Source organism: Onychomys torridus, chromosome 5 (assembly GCF_903995425.1).
Source record: "Onychomys torridus chromosome 5, mOncTor1.1, whole genome shotgun sequence".
Classification (NCBI taxonomy): domain Eukaryota; kingdom Metazoa; phylum Chordata; class Mammalia; order Rodentia; family Cricetidae; genus Onychomys; species Onychomys torridus.
This window is the reverse complement of record NC_050447.1, coordinates 97,621,688-97,646,376: the sequence shown is the minus strand read 5'-3', so window position 1 is coordinate 97,646,376 and position 24,689 is coordinate 97,621,688. Positions and strand designations below refer to the sequence as shown.

At 40.6% G+C, this 24,689-nt stretch overlaps 1 protein-coding gene and 1 non-coding gene across 2 annotated transcripts; one reads left to right on the top strand and one right to left on the bottom strand.

Moving 5' to 3' along the window:
* The first annotated feature begins 227 nt into the window (after positions 1-227).
* On the top strand, positions 228-620 carry LOC118583731 (histone H2A type 1-B). The gene has a single exon (XM_036187330.1). The coding sequence runs from the start codon at positions 228-230 to the stop codon at positions 618-620; it is 393 nt and encodes a 130-aa protein (XP_036043223.1).
* A 13,737-nt stretch (positions 621-14,357) lies between these two features.
* Positions 14,358-14,461, bottom strand: LOC118584921. Its single transcript, XR_004945089.1, has one exon. It is a non-coding gene; the product is annotated as a U6 spliceosomal RNA (small nuclear RNA).
* Positions 14,462-24,689: the final 10,228 nt, after the last annotated feature.

The window sequence follows — 24,689 nt, the reverse complement described above, 5'->3', positions numbered from 1 at the left end:
ATGAAGGATTTCAAATGAGTCCTAGCTAATTGGAAGAAGAAAAGTCGGTGGCTTCCTGGGTGGGATTATGCAAATGAGGGTTTGAGACTCAGATTTTCTATTGGCTATATCGCTGAGCCTTACTGTAACCAATCATGTAGTTGCTTTTACTATCCAGCAACCGATTATAAAAGCAGACATGCTTTAACGGACTTAGTACTTTGGGTTGTCTTGTTGTTTTCATAGTAATGTCTGGACGCGGCAAGCAGGGCGGCAAGGCTCGCGCCAAGGCCAAGACCCGCTCCTCCCGGGCCGGCCTGCAGTTCCCCGTGGGCCGCGTGCACCGGCTGCTCCGCAAGGGCAACTACTCGGAGCGGGTGGGCGCCGGCGCCCCGGTCTACCTGGCGGCCGTGCTGGAGTACCTGACGGCCGAGATCCTGGAGCTGGCCGGCAACGCGGCCCGCGACAACAAGAAGACGCGCATCATCCCGCGCCACCTGCAGCTGGCCATCCGCAACGACGAGGAGCTCAACAAGCTGCTGGGCCGCGTCACCATCGCGCAGGGCGGCGTCCTGCCCAACATCCAGGCGGTGCTGCTGCCCAAGAAGACCGAGAGCCACCACAAGGCCAAGGGAAAGTAATTTGACAACCAACCATCAAAACTTTGGAAACTTCAAACCCAAAGGCTCTTTTCAGAGCCCCCACTCTTTCAAAGAAAGAGTTGAACAAAATGCAGCGATGAGCCGGGCGGTGGTGGAGCACGCCTTTAATCGGGAGTCAGGCAAAATTCCAGGAAAAGCACAAAGCTACACAAACCATGTCTCAAAAAACAAAATGCAGTGATGAAAGTTTACCCTAACCTGGCGAGCAAATAAGGCTCAAAATAAGTTACTCAAAATAAGGCTTGACATTTTGTAGTGTGCAGTGTTGTATGGGCCACGGTCAGTAGGGTTTCCTAGAGTATAACTGGACACATAAGGAAATCTGAGAGCATAACTTCGACTTCTGGCCGGTCTAAGCAGAATGGTAGCCTGTCTCAGTATAAATTGAAGGGTGTCTATTTTAACTATTAATACCTCCCAAGGTAATCAAGGAACTGCAATAAAAAATAATGAATTTAAACATATCTCTCAGTTTACGAAAAGCAAATGAGAGTTTGGGCCTCCGGCCTCCCCAGAAACAAAGGAAATAGAGGTTGTCTGGAACCTTAGGGAAACTCCCAACTCCATTCTGGGCTCTTGACATCACCAACTTTTTCCTTAGGGTAGCATGACTTGAATGGGAAACGAGGGTCAGGGAAGCCCAGTGGACAGGGTGGACTGTGCCTTCATTGTACAGACTGACCAAGCACAGGAGCCACTTAGTCTAAAGCCTGTGACACTCCACTGAAGCATTGAGGATGAGACCAGGAAGCGCCTACAATTCAAATCCATAGGTACTACTAGAAGTGTTGTGGCTTTGTTGTTTTGGTTTGGGTTTTTTCCTTTTTTCGAGTCGGTTTCTCTGTGTGGCCCTGACTGTAATTCACTTTGTAGACCAGGCTGAGATCTGCCGGCCTCTATCTACCTTCCAGTGCTGGGTTTAAAGGTGTGGGCCACCACACCCAGCATAGTGTTGTGTTTCTTAATCCAAACAGAAGTTGGTCCTTGTGGTCTTGTAACCCTGACTGAAGTCTGAGGACCCAGGGAGCCTCTCACTGGTTCCCTAGCATGCATTCGAAAAGGAAACTAATTAAGACAGAAGAAAAACAACCACCTTGACTGCTGTAAGATTATTCTGTCTGAGGCCATACTACCCTAAATGCCCCTAATTGTGGAAGCTAAAAAGTCGTGCCTGTCAGTACTGGGATGGGAGACCACCTGGAGATACCAGAGCTCTAGGCTTTATTTAAAAAAAAAAAAAATTAAGAGAAATTATTTTCTGAGATGTTTGGTCTAAAGTGAAACCAATCTCATGCAGCCCAAGCTGAGTGCTTGCTACATAACCAACGCTGGTCTTGAACTCCCGAGTTTACTGCTATCATTTCTCAAATGTTAGGAATATTGATGTTTTTGTTTGTTTATGCAGGGTCTTGTGTGCCCAAGGCTAGCCTCAAACTTGCTAGGTGGCTGAGAATGACCTTGAACTTCTGATCCTCGTGCCTCAAGCTCCTCAGTGCTGGAAGTGCAGTTGTGCATTAATCACATGCCTACTGCCAAGGCGTTAGGAGAGTTCTTACAGCAACCGTGCTTGGGAAAGTCTGGTCTCACTGTGCGTAGCATCCTCTGAGGTGAAACATCCAGTTCAGCATTCCTCCAAGTTTAAGAACCTAGATCCTTGGTTCTCACTTCACGAGCCTTAGAATCATTTTCATTTTCTTTCCAAATTACCTTTGAACCCAAATGTCCCAGGGTGTGTTTAAGCTCTCCCTGCCTCAATATTTCTGTATCTTTGCTCACTTTGCTAGGAAAAAAACAAACTCTGTTGTGTGTGCCCTGAGATTAAAACAGAGAGGTTGATCCGGATGGCTGGTTAAGCACCGCTGGACGCCAGTCACTTGTGCGCTCCACCAATAATCCCTGTAAGCCAACAATCAAAAAGAAGTTCTGTTGCCTTGATGAAGAACAGAGGAAGAGTCGAAAGAAGTAAACTAAGTCCCCAGGCTTAGAAAGCCAGCACTCTAAATGCTTAGTTGTTCTATAACCATCCTTGCCTAAGAGATTATTATGCGAAAAACAGAAACAGTACAAAATAATGAATGGAATTTGTTATACAGAGGATTCTATAACAAAAATAGTTACTTAGTGGCATTCTAAACTGTGAAGAACCTTAAGAAAAAAGTTTCCCCCAATCTGCATAAAGGAGACATGAGTTAAAAATTGACAGTGTGTTAGCATGCTGAACCTTCAGTGGGGCCAGCACAGCTTTTATTCAGGGTAGAAAAAGCAAAACAAAGACTTGATTTATATCATGGGAGGATGGTTTTCAGGAGCTGAGGGAACTGTTTCCACATGATGAGTTAGGAGAGAAGATAGAGAAGATCTGAGATTTGAATTCTTTGTTCCAGGTTCCCAAAACAATGTTTGTATTGGAACCTTTGCTAGTGAATGGATACATCGTGAACATTGTTAACCTTTTTGTTTCTGTCTTCAGCAAGACCATGAGGTCAAGGAAGGCCTCAATTTGTTAAATTGTAAATATTCGGCTTGGGAATACAAATAGACCCTTGATAAAAAGGGCACTGAGTCACTGTTGAATTGAATGCATCAGAGACTAAGCCAGCCAGAAAGCTTTTGGAGCTAGGTCAGTTTACTACCAGGGAAGACAATAAGAGCACACCAAACTAAAACTTCTAAGAGCACACCATCTTTTCCAGTAGATCATGCTTTCTAATGGAGAAATACAAGAGTACCAGTTGTACATCACTGACTGTGGATGGGGCAGCTAACATCAGGCTACCAAGCACAGAGCATCCCATACAGCTCTGTCCCAGCTCATCCCTACCATGGTATTTTGACTTCTACTTTGCACTGTCACTATTTACATCTCAGAATCCTGCTTACAGAATCCTGCTGGACAGGGCACTAAATACCCGGCAGCTTCAGCTGGCTTTCAGGTCTTGAGCCGATCTCCACCAATTTTGTCTCGTGGGTCCTGGGGAAGTCTTTATACTGGGGCACACTAATAAAGGCTCCCTGGCTTCCTGGTTGGGGAAGATACTCAGGTACCAGAGACAACATTTATCTTGGGGTTTTACTGAGACATAAGACTGAGTGGGAGTCATCATTTGGTTTTTTACATATCCAGAACAAAGGTAAAGCAAAAATAAAAACAAACTTTAATACAATATCACCTTTACATTTGCTCTATCCCTTTACATTTCCAAATAACTGGTGGACAATAAATAATATTCTTTCCCTTGCTCCCTGCCATTGCCACTCATTCTTGTGGGTGTTTTTTCCTTGTACCCATTTGAAGTACTGTAGATTAAAAATATAAATATATGTATTTTAGGTATGCATAGGTTGTTTCCCTAGAAGCTTATCATCTGATGACCCTAAATTGTAGTCATTCATCTTTATATTTATTCCTTTAAAATATTAAATATAATACATGTGTATGAAAGGATTATCAGAAAGTTAGTTGTATACTGTCCACTCACACTGCAGCTAATGAAAGTTCATGTGCAGCAAAAGACTCTTGCCTTTCTTTTTGTGCCTGCTTTGCACCAAAGCAGGAAAAGTTCCTATCAGGATGGCATCTGCTACAGACATTGATCACCTGTATTATTAACATTATTAACAAATCAATCTCTGTTTTTAAATAACAAGTCTATTTTGTTTTAAATAACAAGAACTATTGTGCCACTCAGAGGAATTAGAATATGTCATGAATGCTTCAGAATAAGCTGAGTTGTCAAACAGTAAAATCAGATTTTCCTTGTTCCCTGTTGTAGGTTAAATTGGTGCTGCTCATGGCTGGCTGCCACAGCAGCCATGCCAACAGAGGAGAGTGCTGGAGGAAAGTCACCAGCCATGGTTACCTTTCTAGAGCTTTATTGGGAGAGAGAGGGGGAGAGAGTGAGAGAGAGGTAGGGAGAGAAAGAGAGAAACAGAGAGAGAGAGAGAGAGAAAGGACCAGAGAAACAAAGAGACCTCACAGAGGGAAGAGAGCAGAAAGAGAAAAGGGAGACACACAGAGGGCCCGCCCGCCCGCTTTTTAGGCCAGGCCGTCCCAGGCTGATGATGTAATTAAGGACAGAATCCTTACACCTGTAACCTGTGAGGACTTTAATAGTAGCATGGCAATGGTGAGGGAATATATATTTTGTAGGATTTAGAACTTATCCTCATTGCTGATAGTTGAGGCTTTTTCTGTGAGAAACAAGAGCACTGGGTTCCAGACTCTTCGGTGTATAATATCGGGCTTGTCAAGACTCAACCCTTACCACACCCATCATTATCCTTTATCTTCTGGCTACCTTAAAAACACTGATCCGCTAGGTGGTTGTTATTTTTGTTGTTGGAGGTGGGTAGGGACGACACAATGTAACAGTTCTTACTATAAATGGAACAATAGTTTATTCTACAGCCAAATGTGAGTGACCATGGCCTGAGAACACAAATTTAGGTTACCCCAAATTCCACATTCCAACATGTAAGCACTTTCTTGATGTTTTATAGTTTTGTTTTGTTTTTAAGATTTATTTATTTATTATGTGTACACTGTTCTGTTTGCATGTATTTCTGCAGGCCAGAAGAGGGAGCCAGATCTCATTATAGATGGTAGTGAGCCACCATGTGGGTGCTGGGAATTGAACTCAGGACCTCTAGAAGAACAACCAGTGTTCTTAATCTCTGAGCCATCTCTCCAGCCCATGTTTTATAGTTTTACAGAACAAAGAAATTCATAATTCATAAATTGTTTGGTACATCTGAGGGGTGGTTACAAGATTGGGGGAGCTTCTCTCTCGGTCTCAGATGATATTTGATAACATTCTTAACTTTTGGGCTGATGAAAGCTAGTGGTCTGCTAAGTTAATAGATTCAAAATGTTTTTAATCTATTGGTCACAAGATGTTAATTCAGACTCAGAAGTGGGCAAGGAGTAGCTGTGCAGGAGGCTAAGGCTAACCCAAGATGAGGTGATTAGCCTCTGGAGTGAAAACATCTGGACCTCTCCACACCACTGCAGTTCTAATTAGTCTTTGCAGATGCAGCATCTTCCCAGAAATTCTCATTGACAGTTTGTCCAAGCATCACATTTTGTGCATGCTGGGGGCTGTGTATTATTTACTAAATATTATAATATCCCTCGTAGCAAGAACTTTATTCCTAGGATCTGATGTAGATAAAGCTAAGTAGTGGGCAGGACAACAGTCTTCAGGAGAGAAGAATAGCTTGCAAGTCATAAGAAAGAAATTCCTAGATCATAAGGAAACTATTAGCCATCATGATCTTGATCTTCATTTTGTTTTCTTTTCCTATAGGTAAGTCACAGCAGTTACATGTGACATATAATAGTATTATGTTACCTAAAGTTAAAATAATCAAGAACTTGGTTTGACCTAATTGAGTGATGAAGGAAACATGTATTTAAATCAACAAAAATGTGCATAGGATTTAAACTAAATTAACTCTAAGTTTTCCCATGTATTCAGTTATCTGTACTCAAGGAGCTACCCTACTTACATTTAAATGTGTAGAAATGGAAATCTGGAAGGAGTCACTATAATGATGTCCTTTTTTTTTTTTTTAAATTAGTAAAATACAAATATTGTTTCATTGTTTTTACTCCTGATTAATTATGGCATAGTATAACTTAGATATTAATTTAATCAAGAAACATCAACACTTAAGGTATGAAAAATTATGAATGTTGTGATTAGAGATTTATGGCTTTTGTATAATATGAACAAGAAGAGTTAGCCTAACTCTAGCTAGAGTAAAAGGATTTAAAGTTTGATTAAAACCTAGATTTTCTTGTTTTATCAAATTATACTGAATAACAAGTGAATCTAAATGTGTACTTATATACATACACACACACACACACACACACACACACACACGCACACACACATACACACATATATAAGGCAGTGAAAACATTTGAATCTTTTAAACATGAAAATTAGTTTTGAATAATGCATATGTTTGGGATAAGCATAATAAGAAATAATGAAAAGAAATAATATCTTCATTTGTAACTTAGTTAAAAACAAAATTGTATTATTTTATCACTTAAGAAATATACCATGTATAATATTAAATATAAACAATTTAAAATTTTTTAGTTGTATGGCATTTAAGAAACATTAAAAAGTGAGAGAAATGTTTAGTTACTTGGGGTGCTCAGCTGTCAATGGCATTGAAGATGAGTATCTATTATTCAGCATTTCCTCAACTCTTCATTAAAGAGTTCTCAGTCTGTGTGAGAAAGTTCAAATCCTCAAATTGTAACAGTCCAGAGTGAATGAGAAGTACCTGAATACAGTTCTGGTCACTTAATCAGAAAGGAGTCTTTTACATTATGTCTTCTTTCTTTTAGCTGATCAAACAATGTTGTATGTATCCTTTGACAAAGACTCTGTAACAATCAGAATTTTAGCTATTATATTTAAAAGTATTTTACAATACTATTTGCTGTTTATTCAAAAGAGCAAATTTTATAAAATATTTAAATATTTGTCTACTAAAGTGAGTTCAACAATCACTATATAGTTTAGTGGGGATGTCCCAAATAGGGATAACTCACCAAACAGAATTTATCCTACTATTAAAGTAATAACTATCCAAAAAAGCAAAAGGTCTAATGAGAAAGCATATAAAATTAAAATTTAATCACAGATTTTAAATTTCCTTTAGGTGAAATGATGAAACAAAGTTTTTATTGTTTTTTGTTTGTTTGTTTTTTGTTTTTCAAGACAGGGTTTCAAGACAGCTTTGGAGCCTGTCCTGGACAAGCTCTGTGGACCAGGCTGGCCTCGAACTCACAGAGATCCACCTGCCTCTGCCTCCCGAGTGCTGGGATTACAGGCATGTGCCACCACCGCCCAGCAGTTTTTATTGTTTTAAGAGGGTTTTTTTGGTGAACAATACTAAGAATGGATCAATGCTTAAGGAAATTGAATTTTGATCATAAAAAGTTTTATAACACTTATATTACATCCATCTTAGTTACAACCATGTCCATCTTTATAATCTTTTGACGGCATGCGTTAATCTTAACATTATTATCAATTATTGGAAAACAACTTTGATGAGGTAATTTTAAATGGAAGCTTGGAAGCTGTCTTTAAAGATCAGAAAACATAAATATGGTATCTTAAAAAACTACCATATATTCAAATGCAGGTAAATTACATTAATTTTTGTGTGGTGTCCTTAACCAAATTTAAATTAATTATTTGTTAAAGATTTAAGTTATTAGAAAAGGCATCTTGAAATTGGTTTTGATAGAAAAAGACATCTTTTGGAGGGGAGGTGGTTTATGAGACATCTGGAACAGGATGAGGCTTTATTTATGACTTTATTTATTTTTAAGCCAAGAAGATGAATAATTATTTCAATTATTTATCTTATGAGACATTTATCTTATGACATGTTTTATATAAACAATTAGTATTTTAAGATTTTTTAAGACATTTAATAGGCTAAAAGATACTATCTTGATGGTTTTAGATGTTTAGAATACTTAATTTAAACAATACTATGTATTTAATATAACTTGTCATATATGATCACAATTTTAAAATGTGAATATACATATACATTTTAACTGAGCATGTCCCAAAATAATTTTTGTACATTTAAAAAAAAAATTCTTTAAAAGAGAGAACTGAAGTGGCCACATTTTTTTTAAAAAGTGACACAAACATGTGAGAACAACCAAAAATATACAAAAGCAGTGATCATATGCTCACATGTCACACAGTTATCATAAACATACATGAAACACATGTGTTATGGGGTACCCACCAGAGAAGACGATCAGGGGAAGACAGATACACAGCTTCATTCAGGTATCTTTAACAGCCAGGGGAGTATCCCTAAGTTTTTAGAAGCTCAGCTCTAAACTTGGATTTTTGGCTTTAAGGCTGAAAATAATTTTAGGATTAGTTTGTTTAATAAGGATATCTTAATGTAATGAGAGTTTAAAAGAGAAGAAACCACTCAAGGAAATAATATAATTAGTAAGAGATAGAGTATGATGAGGCAAGATCAGATAAAGAGATGAGAGTAGGGAGTTGATTTTAGTATTGAAATAGCTTGATATAAACTCAAAAATTTTAAATAAATTACTTCTGTCAAATGCATATTACTTTTATTTATATATTTATTATCATATTTATGCATACTAAACAGTGACTTTTTATTATATTTAAAACAATTTTTAATTTAAATATAATTAATTATATTATATTCTCCCTCCTCCAAGGCCTTTCTCCTCCCTATCCATCCAACTTTAAGTCCTTTTCCAAAAAAACAGTACAAAGACAACCACCCCCCAAACCAAGAAGACAAAATAAAGCCACACCCAAAAAGAAAGGAGAAAAAACAAAAACAAAAATACGAGATGCTTTGCCATGGAGTGCAGTGGATAGCTATTTCAACAAACAAGAGTCAGGGCAGGGTTCTGTTTTTTTGTCTTTACAGGATAATAGAAATACCCATCTTCAAGAAATCACAAGGCCTTGGACACCTGGACATCTAAGCAGATGGAAAGGACCTATTGGTACCAATACCCTCTACAGGGTAACATCTCACTACCTAACATCAATATCTAACTCTAGAATAGTTGTGATCCCCATTCAATCATAAATCAAGCTGGCTTTGGACTTGGAATCTGGCTCTCTCCTCTAAATCGAAGCATGTTGCTAAAAGAAAAATGTAGGAGATTCTGTCTCATATCAGAAGAGCCAACTGGTGTGGAACAGAAGAAAATCAATAATCTAGGGACCATTGTTGTCAAGATTCTATTTCTTTCCATGCTTATCCTTGATTTCTGGAACTCCTTCCTCGAGTCATCTCAAATCCAAACTTTTCATTTTGATATTAATAATGTTCAAATTTTCCACAATGAAAAAATAAGTCTTTTCAATTGCAATCTCTGAAGTTCCCAGAAGGAAGATGGGGCCCCACAACAACTCTAGTCAGTCTGGAATGACCCCATTGTACCTAAGAACATTACTCAATGATCAGCTTTGGACTGCAAGCTCTTCAGGACAGTTCTAAGATGAGATGATCCATTATATTACACTTGTAGCCAGAACCTCAGATAACTTGACACATTACTCTGAGACTAGCTATAAACATTACAGCTTTCTTACAGGATCCCACAAAGATACTGTCATCCCCTAAGAGCAGAAAGCAATTTTAAGAAAACAAAGCCCCTTTTCCCAAAAGTTTTCATTCTCTCAGGGTATGGATAAGTTGTTATAGTTGGGGATGGAACAATAAAAATTAGACTCAGGATTCCTTTTTGGAAAAGAAAAAAGGGGAATGGATAAGTATAGTATATTGAGGTAGATTATTGTATCTACTAGTAAACTAATTTAGCAAACTATCAGCCTTAGTTAATTTGCACTGATATGGATTCTTGTATATTGATACAAATGTAAACCATTTTTATATTCATATTTAAGATAATTTGTATATTGACATAATTCAAAACTACGATCATCATACTGAACACATGTTCCTACTTGTATGTGAAATATTTTAAATATTGATATAAATGTGAAATTATATTTGTCATAATGTCTGTATATTCTACCTCTGTTTAGGATATTTTGCATATTGATACATATTAAGAATATTGTTGGGGTTGGGGATTTAGCTCAGTGATAGAGCCCTTGCCTAGCAAGTGCAAGACCCTGAGTTCAGTCCTCAGCTCTGAAGGAAAAAAAAAAAAAGAATGTTATCATATTGCACTATACATTTCTACCTCCATTTAAGATATTTTGTGTATTGTAACAATTTTGAGGTCATTGTCCTTATATGGTACATCTGCTTACAGACTGTTTACTTTGTTAATGTGAAGCCTTAGTCCTTAGGTTATTTAAGTAAATAAGACTTACAGACTTATAGTCACCCATGCTTGTCATTTCTAAAGTTATGTTAGTTAGGTTATCCAAATTTACAGACACATGTCAGATGGATAGGTAATCTTCAAACACTTCATAGACCTAGAGAATATGGCATTTATACATTTTGATAACTTAGAATTCTGTTGACATGATACACAATTGCTCCTGGCAATACAATACTGATCTGATCCCAAGAGAATATTGGGCTTCTAAGACATTTCCATTTAGAAGTTTTTCTTTTTACAGACACATAATGGACTGCTGGGCAAAGAACTGCCCTTGCCTAGACTGCTGACAATATGAATACTGTCCTTTGCAGATGAGCAGGATGAGGGGGACACAAGGAAAAGCAACTACTGAATCTGGCCAAGACAGGGTAAGATGGTCTTTCAAACTTCCTGCTTCTGAAAATGACCTATCAAATATTCTAGGCCTATAGCCAAATTGGATGCCCAACGGTGCTGAGAAGCTTTAGGTTATTGTCCAGGCTGCCAGCTGTCTCTGTCTATGCTCACAAAATTTTTGGAAATTGCTTGCTTGCATTTTCGGTTTTCTCAGGTCTTTCATGGGGTTGAAGACTAGACAGTTATAGTTATTAACCGCTCATATCTTAGCTAAGGACATTTCAGATACTAAAGTTAGATATTTTTAGAATAAGACAGCTATTGGAGTAATCTCTGTAACATGCCATTTACCTGTGTTCTGGACATCTTTAGATTTTAGTGTATGTCCTCTTGTTTGATGTTGTTCTTGCTGGTTGTATTTCTATTTTTGTTTAGGTTATTACCTTTCCCCTCTCCTGGACCATACTTGATAATGGTTCCTATTGTATATAGTTTCATATTAGGTTAAAACTTTCTTACTTAGACAAAAGAGGGAGATGTAATGGGTAGCAGTTCTAGCTATGACCTTGAAGCACCACCCCTAGAGATGCAGCAGGTAACTGCTCTACCCGCCTATGATCTTGAAGTCCCTGCCCCTGGGGCATGGCCTCTAGGTGACCCTTAAGACCTGACAGGAATGTAGGCAGTCTCCTCTTCACTCCCTCATGGGACTTAGATGCAGGACTAACTCAGACAGCCCGAACACCATGAGACTTTGCCCCAGCATTCCAGAACCTGTGACAGTTCTGTTCTGTACAGTGAGTTTTTCTCCCCTAATAAATTCCTTTGCTCTTAAAGCAGACTCCATGGATTTCTCACTTTAATGGGGCATGGTTACCAGATGTTTTAAAGGGTCTACACTTGGTTGTATGTTGTGCTTTGATCTTGGAAGGGGGAGGTCTTTTGACTCTTCCCTTACTAGTGTATAAAAATCCATTAGAAATAAACTCGAGGCTGCTGGATATTGACCCAGGGCCCTCCTGAAGCTATCCTGTGTCTCTATCTATTTCTATCTAGCATTTCTCAATTCCTCACTCCCCTCTTCAAGGAGCCCTTTGATAGGTTGGGGCTGAAACCCAACACCCAACATCTGCTGAACTAGAGGATCATTCTGAGAGTTCCCTCCTGGTCATAATAACTATCTATGCTCTCTCTCTCTCTCTCTCTCTCTCTCTCTCTCTCTCTCTCTCTCACACACACACACACACACACACACACACACACACACACACACACACACTCAAACAATAACAAAAAACTAGTTTATTTTTAAATTTTAGTGACTATGGCCTGAGAACTCAGAATAAGGTTACCCTAAATTCTAAATTCCATCTTCCAACATGTAAGCATTTCCTTGGTGTTCTATAGTTTTACAGATAAAGAAAGTCATAAATCAAGTCAAGCTTAAAATAGACTGGTGGGTACATCAGAGGCATGGATAAAGCAAGATGGGAGAAGCTTTTCTCTAGGTCTCAGATGCTATTTGATGACATTCTTAACATTTGGGATGATGAAAGCTAGTGGTCTGCTAAGTTAACAGATTTCAAAATGTTTTTTTGTCTACTGGTCACAAGATGTCAGTTCAGACTCAGAAGTGGGCAAGGGCTGGCTATGCAGGAGGCTAAGGCTAGCCCAAGATGAGGTTATTAGCCTCTGGAGTGAAAACATCTGGACCTCTCCACACCACTGCAGTTCTAATTAGTCTTTGCAGACGCAGCTTCTTCCCAAGAATTCTCGTTGGTACTACTGGTCTGGCCATGATGAGGGAATGCATGTCTTGTGGGCTTTAGAACTTATGCACATTGCTATAAGTTGAGCTTTTTCTTCAAGAAGAGTGCTGAATTCCAAATTCTCCCGTATATGCTATTTTGTTGGTGGTGGCATTTTGGCTCTTTTGGGGGACCCACCACCCAGTTCCCAAATAAATCACACATGGAGACTTATTCTTACTTATCAGTGCCCACCCTTAGCTTGGCTTAGTTTCTTGCCAGCTTTTCTTATCTTTAATTATCCCATCTTTCTTTTGCCTCTGGACTTTTTCTTTTCCATTCCGGTATACCTTTCTGTATTACTCCATTGCTGGTTGTGTAGCTGGGTGGCAGGCCCCTGGAGTCTCTCTCGTTCCTTGATCTTTTTCTCTCCCCAGGTTTCTCCTTCTGTTTATTCTCTCTGTCTGCCAGCCCCATATATCCTTTCTCCTGCCTTGCTATTGGCCTTTTAGATTTTAATTAGACCATCAGGTGTTTTAGACAGGCACAGTAACACAGCTTCACAGAGTTAAACAAATGCAACATAAACAAAAGTAACACACCTTACAATAATATTCTACAACACTATTTGACTGTCAAGGCTTAACCCCTTAGCACACGCTCCACTATCCAGGTCTCCTCTGGCTGCTGACTGGATAGTACTGTGATTTCTCCCTCTTCTGGAGCCTGGAATGTAAGACGAAGGCACTCCTCTGTCTGGCTCCAGACTCTGCTTCTCTTGACTTTCATCTCACTGTATGTTTGTTGCCCTTTTCTCAGCAAGTGAGTCGAAAGAGCCTTGGTGTCCTCCAAGGCCAAAGCCCTATGTCCCTATCGCCCATAATAGTCATGCTTGGGTTTAGAGTTTCAATGTGTGAATATTGAGTCACAATCTCTTCTACAAATTTTACTCTTGGCCTGACAAAATCAATGTTCTATTCCCAAGCAAAATACTCTTATCACATCTCTAAAGCCCTCAAAGGCTTAAATGAACCAGGATGAGTCAAAATTTCTCTCCAGCTGTAAACCTGTGAAACCAGACAAGTCATCGGCTTCTAAAATACAGCTGTGTCTGGCTCTCCTGCTGAGGACCTGGCTTTGATGCCCATCATCCCCCTGGTTGTTCGCAACCGCCTGGGACTCCAGTTTCATGATGCCCTCTTCTGGCGTCTGTAAGCACTGCAGGCGCATGGTGCAGAGACAAAAACAAAACCAAACAAAAACCCATACATATAAAAAATAACAAATAAATAAATGATACTAAAATACAGCTGTGACAGGCATTAGACAGACATCTGCGTGCCCAAAGGGAGATCTATGAAAGAAGAAAGGAGAAGGTATCCTAAGCAGGTCTATAACCTAAGAAGGCCAAGTCCATTAGATCTTAAGTCTTGAGCATACACTCATGAACTCTGCCCAGCTTTCAGGCCAACTGCTGTGGCAATGTTACCTTCTTGAGTTTTGTGTGTATGTATATATTTTGAGCAGAGATGTCATTACATAAAAAAGAAACACACATTTCATATATATGTTTGTATATGTATACACACATGAATGCCATATATATCACTTCTGTGTCAGAGTCTGGCTTGTCCTCATCTTGTCAGGTCACGGATAGATAGCCATTCCTTCTGTGAGTTCATGATTGCATTAGACATGCCACATTCAGAAGAGAGCAGAAATGCATCTTGCTGAACAAATTTGTGTGTCCCTGTGCAGGGGCCATGCTAAGCTTCTCTGTACTGTGCCAACTGTAGTGTACATGTTGCCCAAGTTAGCACCTGTTTTGATTCTTTAAAAGAGTCTGAGATTATCAGATCCTGCCATTCCCTCTCTGTGAGACACTGCTCCATTAAGTGAGAACTGGTCTACCAAGTGTCATGCCCCAGCAACCACTAGGGAGTCCAGCATTGAGGGAGCATTCACATGTCTGGCCAGTGAATCCAAGAAGGATGTCTTGGCCCAGACAGTCCTTTATTGTCCAAAGCTTGTTTGTCTGACTTTTATGTAAAAATGTCTGCTGTCAGTGTAGGGAATTCTGTTCCTCCTACCCACCGACCGGACACTGGAAGCCTTTGCTTCCTTTGTTTTCTCTGGTTTCCCAGTTCGTCCACTAGATTTCTGTCTCACAGTAACAATGAATTCTTTTAAGGCTTATTCTCTGCTGTCTGAATTGCACTGCAGGAATCTCCTTTAAATGTTGTGGATCTGTATCTAATAGATGTTTGCTAAAAATCATGGGGAAGAAGGGTCACACAGCTCAAAAGCAGAAACAAAAAAAGGCTGTTTCATCTATTTTAGATGTCCACTCTGTGGTAAATGTTTCCATCCTAAATGCTGTAATTCTAGAGTCAGCTATCCCATCTACTGGATGAGTTTATTGAAGAATAACATCTCAGCTGGGTCTGAATACTGGCACCTAGCATCATCCCCACACAGGAAGCCATATGTAATTGATGACACACTGCATGTGCACAGATGGATATTCACAACCCAAGTTTTAGAGAGCCATGATCATGTTTCCAGGTATGGGCCACGTTAGTCACCTCTTTTTATTTTTTCTTTTTCTTTTCCTTTTCCTTTTTCTTTTTCTTTTTTTTTTCCTTTTTCTTTTTTGTTTTCTTTTGTTTTGTTTTTCGAGACAGGGTTTCTCTGTAGCTTTGGAGCCTGTCCTGTACTAGCTTTGTAGACCAGGCTGGCCTCGAACTCACAGAGATCCACCTGCCTGTGCCCCCCCCCCCCCGGAGTGCTGGGATTACAGGCATGTGTCACCACCGCCCAGGATTAGTCACCTCTTGGTCTTAAATTGCATTAGCTGGGTTTGGGGAGAGAACATAGGACACAATATAGGTCTGTGCTTTCCAATGCTGCAGAGCTACCTGTGACCTTTTAAACTTATATTTGGTGATGAAAACGTCAGGCTCACAGTCTTACTCACCACATTTCAAATTTCCAAGGGCTGCCTGGATGGATTGGACAGACTGGTTATACACGTGTCTTTCACAAAAGTTCTGTAGGGGAGCAGTGGGCTAGGGGCTTCTTGTACCTCTGGGCTAACAAGCTAATACATTCAACAGTCTCCTGTCAGGTAGTATGTGAGAATCGGTCACGTGATACAATGTGGCTACCAGACTAATCTGAGTTCCAGATAAGCATTAAGTAATTGTTTTGGTATTTCTTGACCCACTCTTTCATGAGACACACTGTTAGTTATTTGGCGGTGCTCTTACTCTGCAAGGAAACGTCCCAAAACATGACAAATCCACAGAAGAGTGTGAACAGGCCTGTGGGAAACACACGTGGTCAAGAGAAAGGGGTGAGAGAGACCGGTGCAAAAATGGTGCCGGCTTTATACAGGGTGGGCCGCGCATGTGTACAGTCTCAGAAACGTGGTTGATCACCTGACTAGAGGGGCAGGACTGAGCTCTGGAATGACTGGCAGCCTTTGTCCCCAGCCCATCTTCTCTATCTGGAGAGGCAATAAGAGACTGGTTGGTTGATTTTCAGGATTTTAACACACTGTCCTCTCAAACTTCATGCTCCCTGAATACAGTTGAGTTTTTAAAGATTCGACTCCTGTCTCTGTTCTTCCAGTTACAACTATACAATTTGTGTTTTTGCTTGCCAACTATCAACTCTATCTGAAGGACAAGGTTAAGAGTGTCCTTCCACTAGGAGAGTTCATAGGTGGGGCGTTGAGAAGGGCCACGGGCCAGAGAGAGCTTAACTCAGAGCAAGGTCTGTGCATGGGTGAAGGCTGGGGAGGTTCCAAACTCATTACTGTAAGTCCTTCTCTTCTTTAGGTCTCCATAATGAAGAAATGCTAGGATATCAAGTGCTTGCCAAACCCATCAATTCTCAGAAACAGATAAGTGGTGCCTTTGATCCTACATCACAGACCTAAAAATTATTACTCCTACAAAAACCTAGTCTTCCATGCTTTAGTAAATAAGCTAATTACCCAAGCTTAAACATAAGACTCTAATTAAACTCAGAGAACAAATGTGTATGTGGGTATAGTATATTACTGTAGCTACAGACATTTTGTAAGTATTACTAAACTTAGAATTTTATTCTTTCAACATGGATTTTAGCTATCCAAATCATAGTATGTGAAGATTGTTAAAAGTATATTGAAAACAGTCAGAATTTTGAGATTTCTGATTAGCAATCTCTGATCTCAGAAACTAATGCTGCATTGGATAGCAGAGCTTGGTCCATGAAACTAGAGTCTGAGGTATGGGTTTTCAATCAGAAAAGATGAGGACCCAAAATGCATGCAAGAAGCTCTAAGGATGTAAGAACTTCTTGTGCTGGACTTTTATTAGGAGAAAGTACACACAAAGATACTGTACAGTCAATAACTGAGTTGACAAGAATGAAGGTTCTGCTTAACAGACCACAGGGGAAAAGAGACAAGGTAGTGTAGATAGGCAAATCTATGTGCACATGACAAACCTGTACATTTTAAGAAACAGCACATTCCAGTTTCCTGAACTGGAACGTCTCTTGTACAGACTATTTCCTTCTGTCCTTAATGAGCCGAGGGTCAGAAGATGCTTATACTCAGAAACACTCAAAATGTGTTTCTATTTTAAACAAGGCTGTTAGCAACATTTATGCCAGAATTTGAAACACTGAAAAACTTGCTTTTTAGTCCCTGTGTTATGATTCTAAAATATATCATTATTGCCAAAGAAATATGCTTTAACACACACACACACACACACACACACACACACACACACACACACACACATGTAGCCTTCCATGCTCCAGAAATAACCTACCATTCGCGTTCATGCAAATGAGTCTATACTCAGTAGGTCATGAAAAGACTTGAAAATGCTGGGGGTGGGGAGGGGTTCTTATTAGGGAGAAGAAAGGAAGGAAGGGGTCCAGCAGAAATGGGAGAGAAAGGAGAGAGGGTAATAGTAAACACGACCAAGATACATTGTATACATGCTCAAAATTGTCAAAAATCAGAGACAGTCTAGGTTTATTCTCCTAGGAAGGCCAGGAGAGGAGAAGAAGCGATCCAGAGGCACGCTTTTAGAGAGAAATATGTCTATTTCTTAAATAAGTAATACTTCCAGAATGTTTGAATGACCTGAAATAACAGAATATATATTGAGGCCAGAGAGGTCTGCAGTTAAAAGCACTTGCAGCTCTGGATGAGGACACTGGTTTTCATCTCAGCACTTATATCCAGCAGGGTCCAGTTCTAGGAGATCTGCCCTCCATAGGTATCACACATATGTGGTTCATGTGCAGACAAGCAGACATACACGCATACACATTTTTTTTTTTTTTTTTTTTTTTTTTTTTTTTTTTTTTTTTTGTGGAGCTGAGGATCGAACCTAGGGCCTTGCACTTGTTAGGCAAGCACTCTACCACTGAGCTAAATCCCCAACCACCCCCGCATAATTTTTTATAAGTTATATATTAAGAAACTACCTTTCAGCTGGGTATGGTAATACACACCTTTAATCCCGGCACTTGGGAGGCAGAGGCAGGCAGATCTCTGAGTTCAAGACCAGCCTGGTCTACAGAACCAGTTCCAGGACACACAGGGCTACACAGGTTGAGAAATCCTGACTCAAAAAGCAAAACCAATCCACTTTTCTGCATCTCCCTAGCTCTTTTTTTTATCCCTTGTGTGGTTTCCCAGTGTTAATTTACATTGAAGACAGTCCAAGTGAATGTATTTTATCTCACTCTTTCCTTTCCATTCTTAGAGGAAAGTAGCTTGTACTTGTGTTCTTTTAGTCACAATCTATCTTAGAAATCCTTCCAGAAGAGAACACATGCTGTTATAATATGAATGAGCATCTTAATTTATATAATTATTCCTATATTAGCAAGGTTCTCCAAAGAGACAAAAACAGTGTAATACAGAACTAGGTAGACAAATAATAGATTTATCTCAGAGCAGACACCTGTTTAGATAGATACACAGCTCACAGATGCTGAGAGGCTCCAAGACTGGCTGTTTGCTAACTGGAACCCTAGGACACAGATAACAAGGCTGACCCCCAAGGCCAAAGGTCTCAGAACAAGGGAAACTGATGATGTAACCTTCAGTCCACAGCCTGACTACAGGGGGATCTTGTTTAGACCCTGGGCTTACTGAAGAATGGGAGTACAAATGTCCTAGGAAAAAAGAGGAGTGTCTGCTCCAGAAGAGAATTTGACACCACTGCTGCCATTGTTGCTGTTATAACAGTGATGACCACAGCTACTACTGTTTCTGGGATTGCCATTTCATAACTGGTTACTACAGCTAGCACAGTGGAGACCCTGGCAGCAAAAGTAGCTACCACAGTTAATTAATCTTTCATTCTATTGGGCATGACAAATTTAAATCAATAGTTATATACATTTCAATTGGCTTTGAAAGTTATAAATTTACAAACTCAAGTTCCATTTGCTTTTGGGATACCATCTTACAAGGACTCCAATTTGCAGTAAGGCTTGTTAAGGAAGGGAATGGCTCAGTTGTTTTTAGCCTACCAGCTGTGGGTGGGTTAAGACTTCTGTTGGTCTTTTCTGTGTCGAACACACAGATTGCAAGCCCAGCGCCACTTAGAGATCTTTGGCAACAGTTAACTCTGCAGCTCTCATATGATTGAGCCTGTATGATAATGAGTATTCAGAGATGGATGATGCCTGGTGGGGGGCTCACTAACCTAAGACAGAACGCCTGTGTGGCCTGGACAGGTGTCTCCATGACGGGTAAGGTTCCCTGCTGACGTCCTATGCAACCTAAGTCAGAAGCTCATTTTTTAGTAAAAGGGGGGGAACCTATAGGTCCCTGGCCCCCCATTTTGGGTAACTGTTGCATTGCTTGCTGACCTTGACGTTGATATCCTCCCTATGCTAATTCCCTGTGAGATTCCACCCTCCTGAATGCTTAAGGGAAGCTCCTTGTCTGAGTATCCAGTATTTTGGGGCGTTAACAGCTTAGATGCAAGATTGTAAAACATCAGAAGCAGGGTTGGGGACTTAGCTCAGTGTTAGAGCACTTGCCTAGCAAGCACAAGGCCCAGGGTTCGAGCTCAAAAAAACAAACAAACAAACAAACAAAACATCAGAAGTGGTGATGGTGTCATGGGCCTATGAGGATGCTGGACTAAAGTCTATCAAATTGTGCAAACAGGAAAATTGTATACTATGTGAATTATCTGTCAATAAAGATCTTATTAAAAACAAAAAAGAGGAACGTGTCCTCCGTCCAGGGGAGAGACCAGACTCTTTTCCCCGTTCTTCCCTCCAGGCCTGAATCTGCTCAACACTCAGTGAACAAAAACAGCTCAGATAACTCAGTTCCCAGCACAAGAACTTCAGAGGTCACGTGCAAACCACAGTACAACCCATGGTGCTAGTTGTTCCCAGTTTCACTTACTAAAACAATTTCCAAACAGTTTAACCTCAATTCACAACTAAACTGCAACTGTGGTCATGTGCTGCTGGAATTGGTGAACGAGCTGAAATTCAAGTCCGTCTGAAATTCAAGTCTTTCCCTTGAAAACTGCATTACCACAATATTTTGAACCTTAATTTCTTCATCTCTAAATGACTATGAAAATGAAAGCTGGGCGGTGGTGGCACATGCCTGTAATCCCAGCACTCGGGAGGCAGAGGCAGGTGGATCTCTGTGAGTTTGAGGCCAGCCTGGTCCACAAATCGAGTTCCAGGACAGGCACAAAAACTACACAGAGAAACCCTGTCTTAAAAAAAAAAAAAAAGGAAAAGAAAAAGAAAAAAAGAAAAGAAAAAAGAAAATGAAAAATGATCAATAGGATAAAGTAAAAATAACAAAAATAAAAATGTATTAATTTCCAATATCGTGTCTTTTGTGAGAGCTAAAAACAGCATACTCTGATAGGAGTAGAGTCCCCAGAATTCAGAAGAAAACAGAACTGTGGCAGCGGGAGGAAGGCAGTGTCTCAGATGACCTGTTTGGGGCACCTACTGCTAAATCATCATTGCCTGCCTTGCCTGTGTTAGGACCCACACACCCCTAAACTGCCTGCTCCCTCCTACCTCGCTTTATCCCCCTCGAAGAATATCACTTCCAGCCTGGGTAGGTAGCTCATTGGTAGAGCACTTGCCCTGGGTTGCATCCCACGCCTGGAGAGGTGGTCTCTGCTGCTCTATAATCTGTTCAGTGCATTGTTGTATTCTCTGTTCCCACACGGTACCTGATGATGTCTGGCATGTAGTAGTGAGTTCCTCAAGAAATCGATGATTTCCTAAGACCTATGCTGAAAATCCAAGAAGTGAAGAGACAGAGACACTGTCTCCAAGCCTGAGTTGGAAGGACACCATGCTTATTCTTAAAAGTACATCTACAACCCGAAGCAGGAGAGAAAGGGAAAAGTCAAGAGACGTGAGAAGGAAAGGAACCCTGGCTACACTTTTCTCTAGCTGAGAGTCTGAGAATTCCAGTACAACCAACAGGAAACACCTACAGGAGGCAATTTCCTTTTCTGTAGAGACATTTCAAATAAGAATGTTAAAATAACAGCAGACCATGCTTGAGACCCACGTGTGTGAGACCTCTGAGTTTTCAACCTTCTGCTTCCACAGCTATATGGCTGTAACTCTCTGAAAACAGGATCGCTTTATTTACTGTCAAAATCCAACTTGACTCCTTTGTGACCCTAGTGTAGATGGGGTCCCCCCAAGCTATGTGAACTATGGATTTGTCTTACAGCTTGTGATCATGTCCAGTACACCTCAGAAACCAATTACAATCTCATTTAAACAAAGTTAAGGCACCTTAGAACCCCTTGGGATCATGAACTTCAGAAGCTCCAAATCACACAGACAGCTATGGAAGCTCTCAAAAGAGACTCGAGAAGCCTGCGCCATCTTGCCTATACACTGACTTTATAATAAATGTTCAGTTGGAAGTTGTACCTCAGCACCTCCCCGCTTCTCCAAATCCTTCCCTCAGAAAGCCCACCAAGGGGTGGCTCTCCCCAGAGCTCAAGATCCTACCTACATGGTATTTAACCTGCCACATGATTTCTCCTCTTCCCTAGAGAGCACCCTGGAATGCCTTGCTCAGATTAAACCTGGTCCTTTACTTTTAATTCAGTTGATCTGGCTTATTGCTTCAGCAGAGAAACCCACTATCGAGCATTCAAAATACTTATCAATAAACACCTTTCTCTCTCACCCTTTAGTGCATGTGCTTAAATCTATGCTGACACCTCTCTCTGTTGGTTTTTTGTTTGTGTGTGTTACTTCTCTTGCTGTGAAAAAAATAACCATGATCAAGTGCAACTTGGGGGAAAACTTTATTTCATCTTTCAGGTTACAACACATCATTGAGGGAAGCCAAGGCAGGAGTTCAAGGCAAGAGCTGAAGCAGAAACCACAAAGGAACTCTGCTTATTGATTAACTCTGTCTGGCATGTGCTGAGGGGCCTATTTGTACAACCCAGGACCTCATGCCTAGGAATGATGCCATCCATAGAGGGCTGGGCTCTTTGACATCAATCAGCAATCAAGAAAATGCCCCTAAAGACAATGTTCACAGACCAATCCATTGCAGCCAACCCCACTTGAGAGTCCTTCAGATAGTGCAGGGCTGTGTCAGGTTGACAGCAGAAGCTAACTAGGAAAGTGCAGATGCACGTCTGTGTGTGGATGTGTGTGCACCTATGGAAGTTTAGACACAGCAGACACCGTGGAATAGTGAACATGTCAAACACAGCAGGGCCTCCTTCCAGGAGCAGAGGCTTCCAAGACAGAGTGGTACCACCCTTGGCCCATTCTGGTTTTACTTGACACCAGGCTTCAGTGAGGATGGGACGTGGTCATCATTCCAGGGCTCCTAGGGAAACTGAGGTGGGAGAAGAACCCTTAGATTTTTAGCCCATTGTAGTAAGAATCTTAAAAGGTCTTATTAATGAAATCAAACCCGAGGCCAGTTATTGGGGTGATTGCTGGAAGATCAGAGAAGCAGAACAAGCCACAGCTATCTCACCTTGCTAGTTCCTCAGCTGGTCTTGTTTCTTCAGACTGCAAGCTTCTGAGTCCTCCTCCACATGAATCTCAGCTGAACTGTGTTTCTCCAACGCCTGAACGCTTAACCAACCAAATGCTTAACTAACTACATGCTTTTCCTCTCTACATGCTTTTTTCCTTAGTTCCTGGTCCTCATGCCTTACATACCTTTCTCTTTCTGCCCCAACTCCCTGGGATTAAAGGTTGGGTTTCTGGGATTAAAGGCATGGGTCACCATGCTTAGCTGTTTCTAAGTGGCCTTGAACTCAGAGATCCGGCTAGCTCTGCTTCTCAAGTGTTGGGATTAAAGGCGGGTACCACCACCACCCAACTTCTGCTATGGTTTACTCTTCCCATTTTCTAGCCACCATTTGTGGCTCTGTATCTAGTGGCTGTCTGTTCTCTGACCCCAGATATGTTTATTTCGGGGAACACACAATATTTCAAGGAACACAATACCACCACAGCCCATTGAGAAGAAAGAGTAAGGGAAGGGCGGAGAACAAAGGGGAACTCTCACTTTTCCTAGTGAAGTAAGTCCCTTGAGATTCTGGATGGGTCTCCACCCATCTGGGTTTATAAATCTGCCGCACAGTTTTCCTGTATCTTAAAGGAAATTAGGAAGCAGAAATGGGTAAGGGGGAAAGGATTTATGTGCATTTTAGCCAAAGCGGGTAAACAAAGATCCTAAGTTTCTCTCCCATTTTCTGCAATAGTGCTATAATGTCATAGAAAAGATGGGAAATGTGCATCCCTTAGCCATGAGGTAAGGTGTCAGAATTGTACAAAATATCTTCCTATGGGTCAAGTTCCTCTTCAACCCACGAGAATTTCAACCTTGCCTTCCCCCATTGCAGGATTCCTGGGGAAGTATAATTCTTTGAGGTCCATTATTTTATTGGAAACTTGAAGAAGTCTCAGCAGAATTGTCACATGTTACTGGGGAAACCAGGGTCTCTTCTTGTCAGTCTCATTACTAAAACAACTCAAGAACAAACTCAAAAGGAAGCTTGAGAACAATTTTATTAGAGTTTAAAAGAAAAACCCCAGGACAGGAAAGCTTCCCGGAGGAGGAAGATGGGAAAGAGCAAGAGAAAAGCCCTTGCTGCCTGAGTCAAGCCTCAGTTAGGCAGGCAGACCCGACAGAACCTCATGACAGCTGTGTAGTCACTACTGCACTAAGGGTAATTCTGGACAGGAAAAGTACCATTATCTTCCTAAAGGGATAATTATTCTTCCTATCATTTATTATTTTTCACCTATTTTTCATTTTTTAATTATGTATATGTGTATATGTGCATTTGCATATGAGTGCAGGTACCCTTGGAGGCCAGAAGAGGGCATTAGATCTCCCTGCTCCTAGAATTACAGGCAGTTGTGAGCCACAGACTCAGGTCCTCTGCCAAAGCAGTACACACTCTTAGCCCCTGAACCTTCTCTCCAGAGCCAGCCCTCACCTCCAGCTATCTCTTTAGCATGGTTTAATATGAAACCTGCTTTCTGGAAGAGTGGTCCTTTTGCCAAGTGATTAACGGGCCTAACTGGATTACTTCCTATGTTTTGAGTAGCTTAACATGTTAGGTCTCTACCCAAAGCAGAGAAATAGCTTTCTCTGCTGGGCCTCCTCAAAACCTAATGGAGATAACTGTAACAATTGTTTCAGTAGTCTGAAAGTCTGGCAGATGAGCACAGTATCTCTGGTAGAATATCTCCAAGGTCACAGTTACAGCTAGACTAAGCTAACTTGTGTATTGTAACATGAATCTTTTTTTTAAAAGATTTATTTATGTATTATGTATACAGAAGAGGGCACCAGATCTCATTACAGATGGTTGTGAGCCACCATGTGGGTGCTGGGAATTGAACTCAGGACCTCTGGAAGGGCAGTCAGTGCTCTTAACCTCTAAGCTATTTCTCCATCCCCTGTAACACAAATCTTAAATGGTTTTACTAATAAAAAAAAAAAAAAAAAAAAAAAAAAAACCTCAG

Excerpts from the sequence above, each read along its gene's own strand:
- LOC118583731 (XM_036187330.1), top strand. The coding sequence starts at position 228 with ATGTCTGGACGCGGCAAGCAGGGCGGCAAGGCTCGCGCCAAGGCCAAG.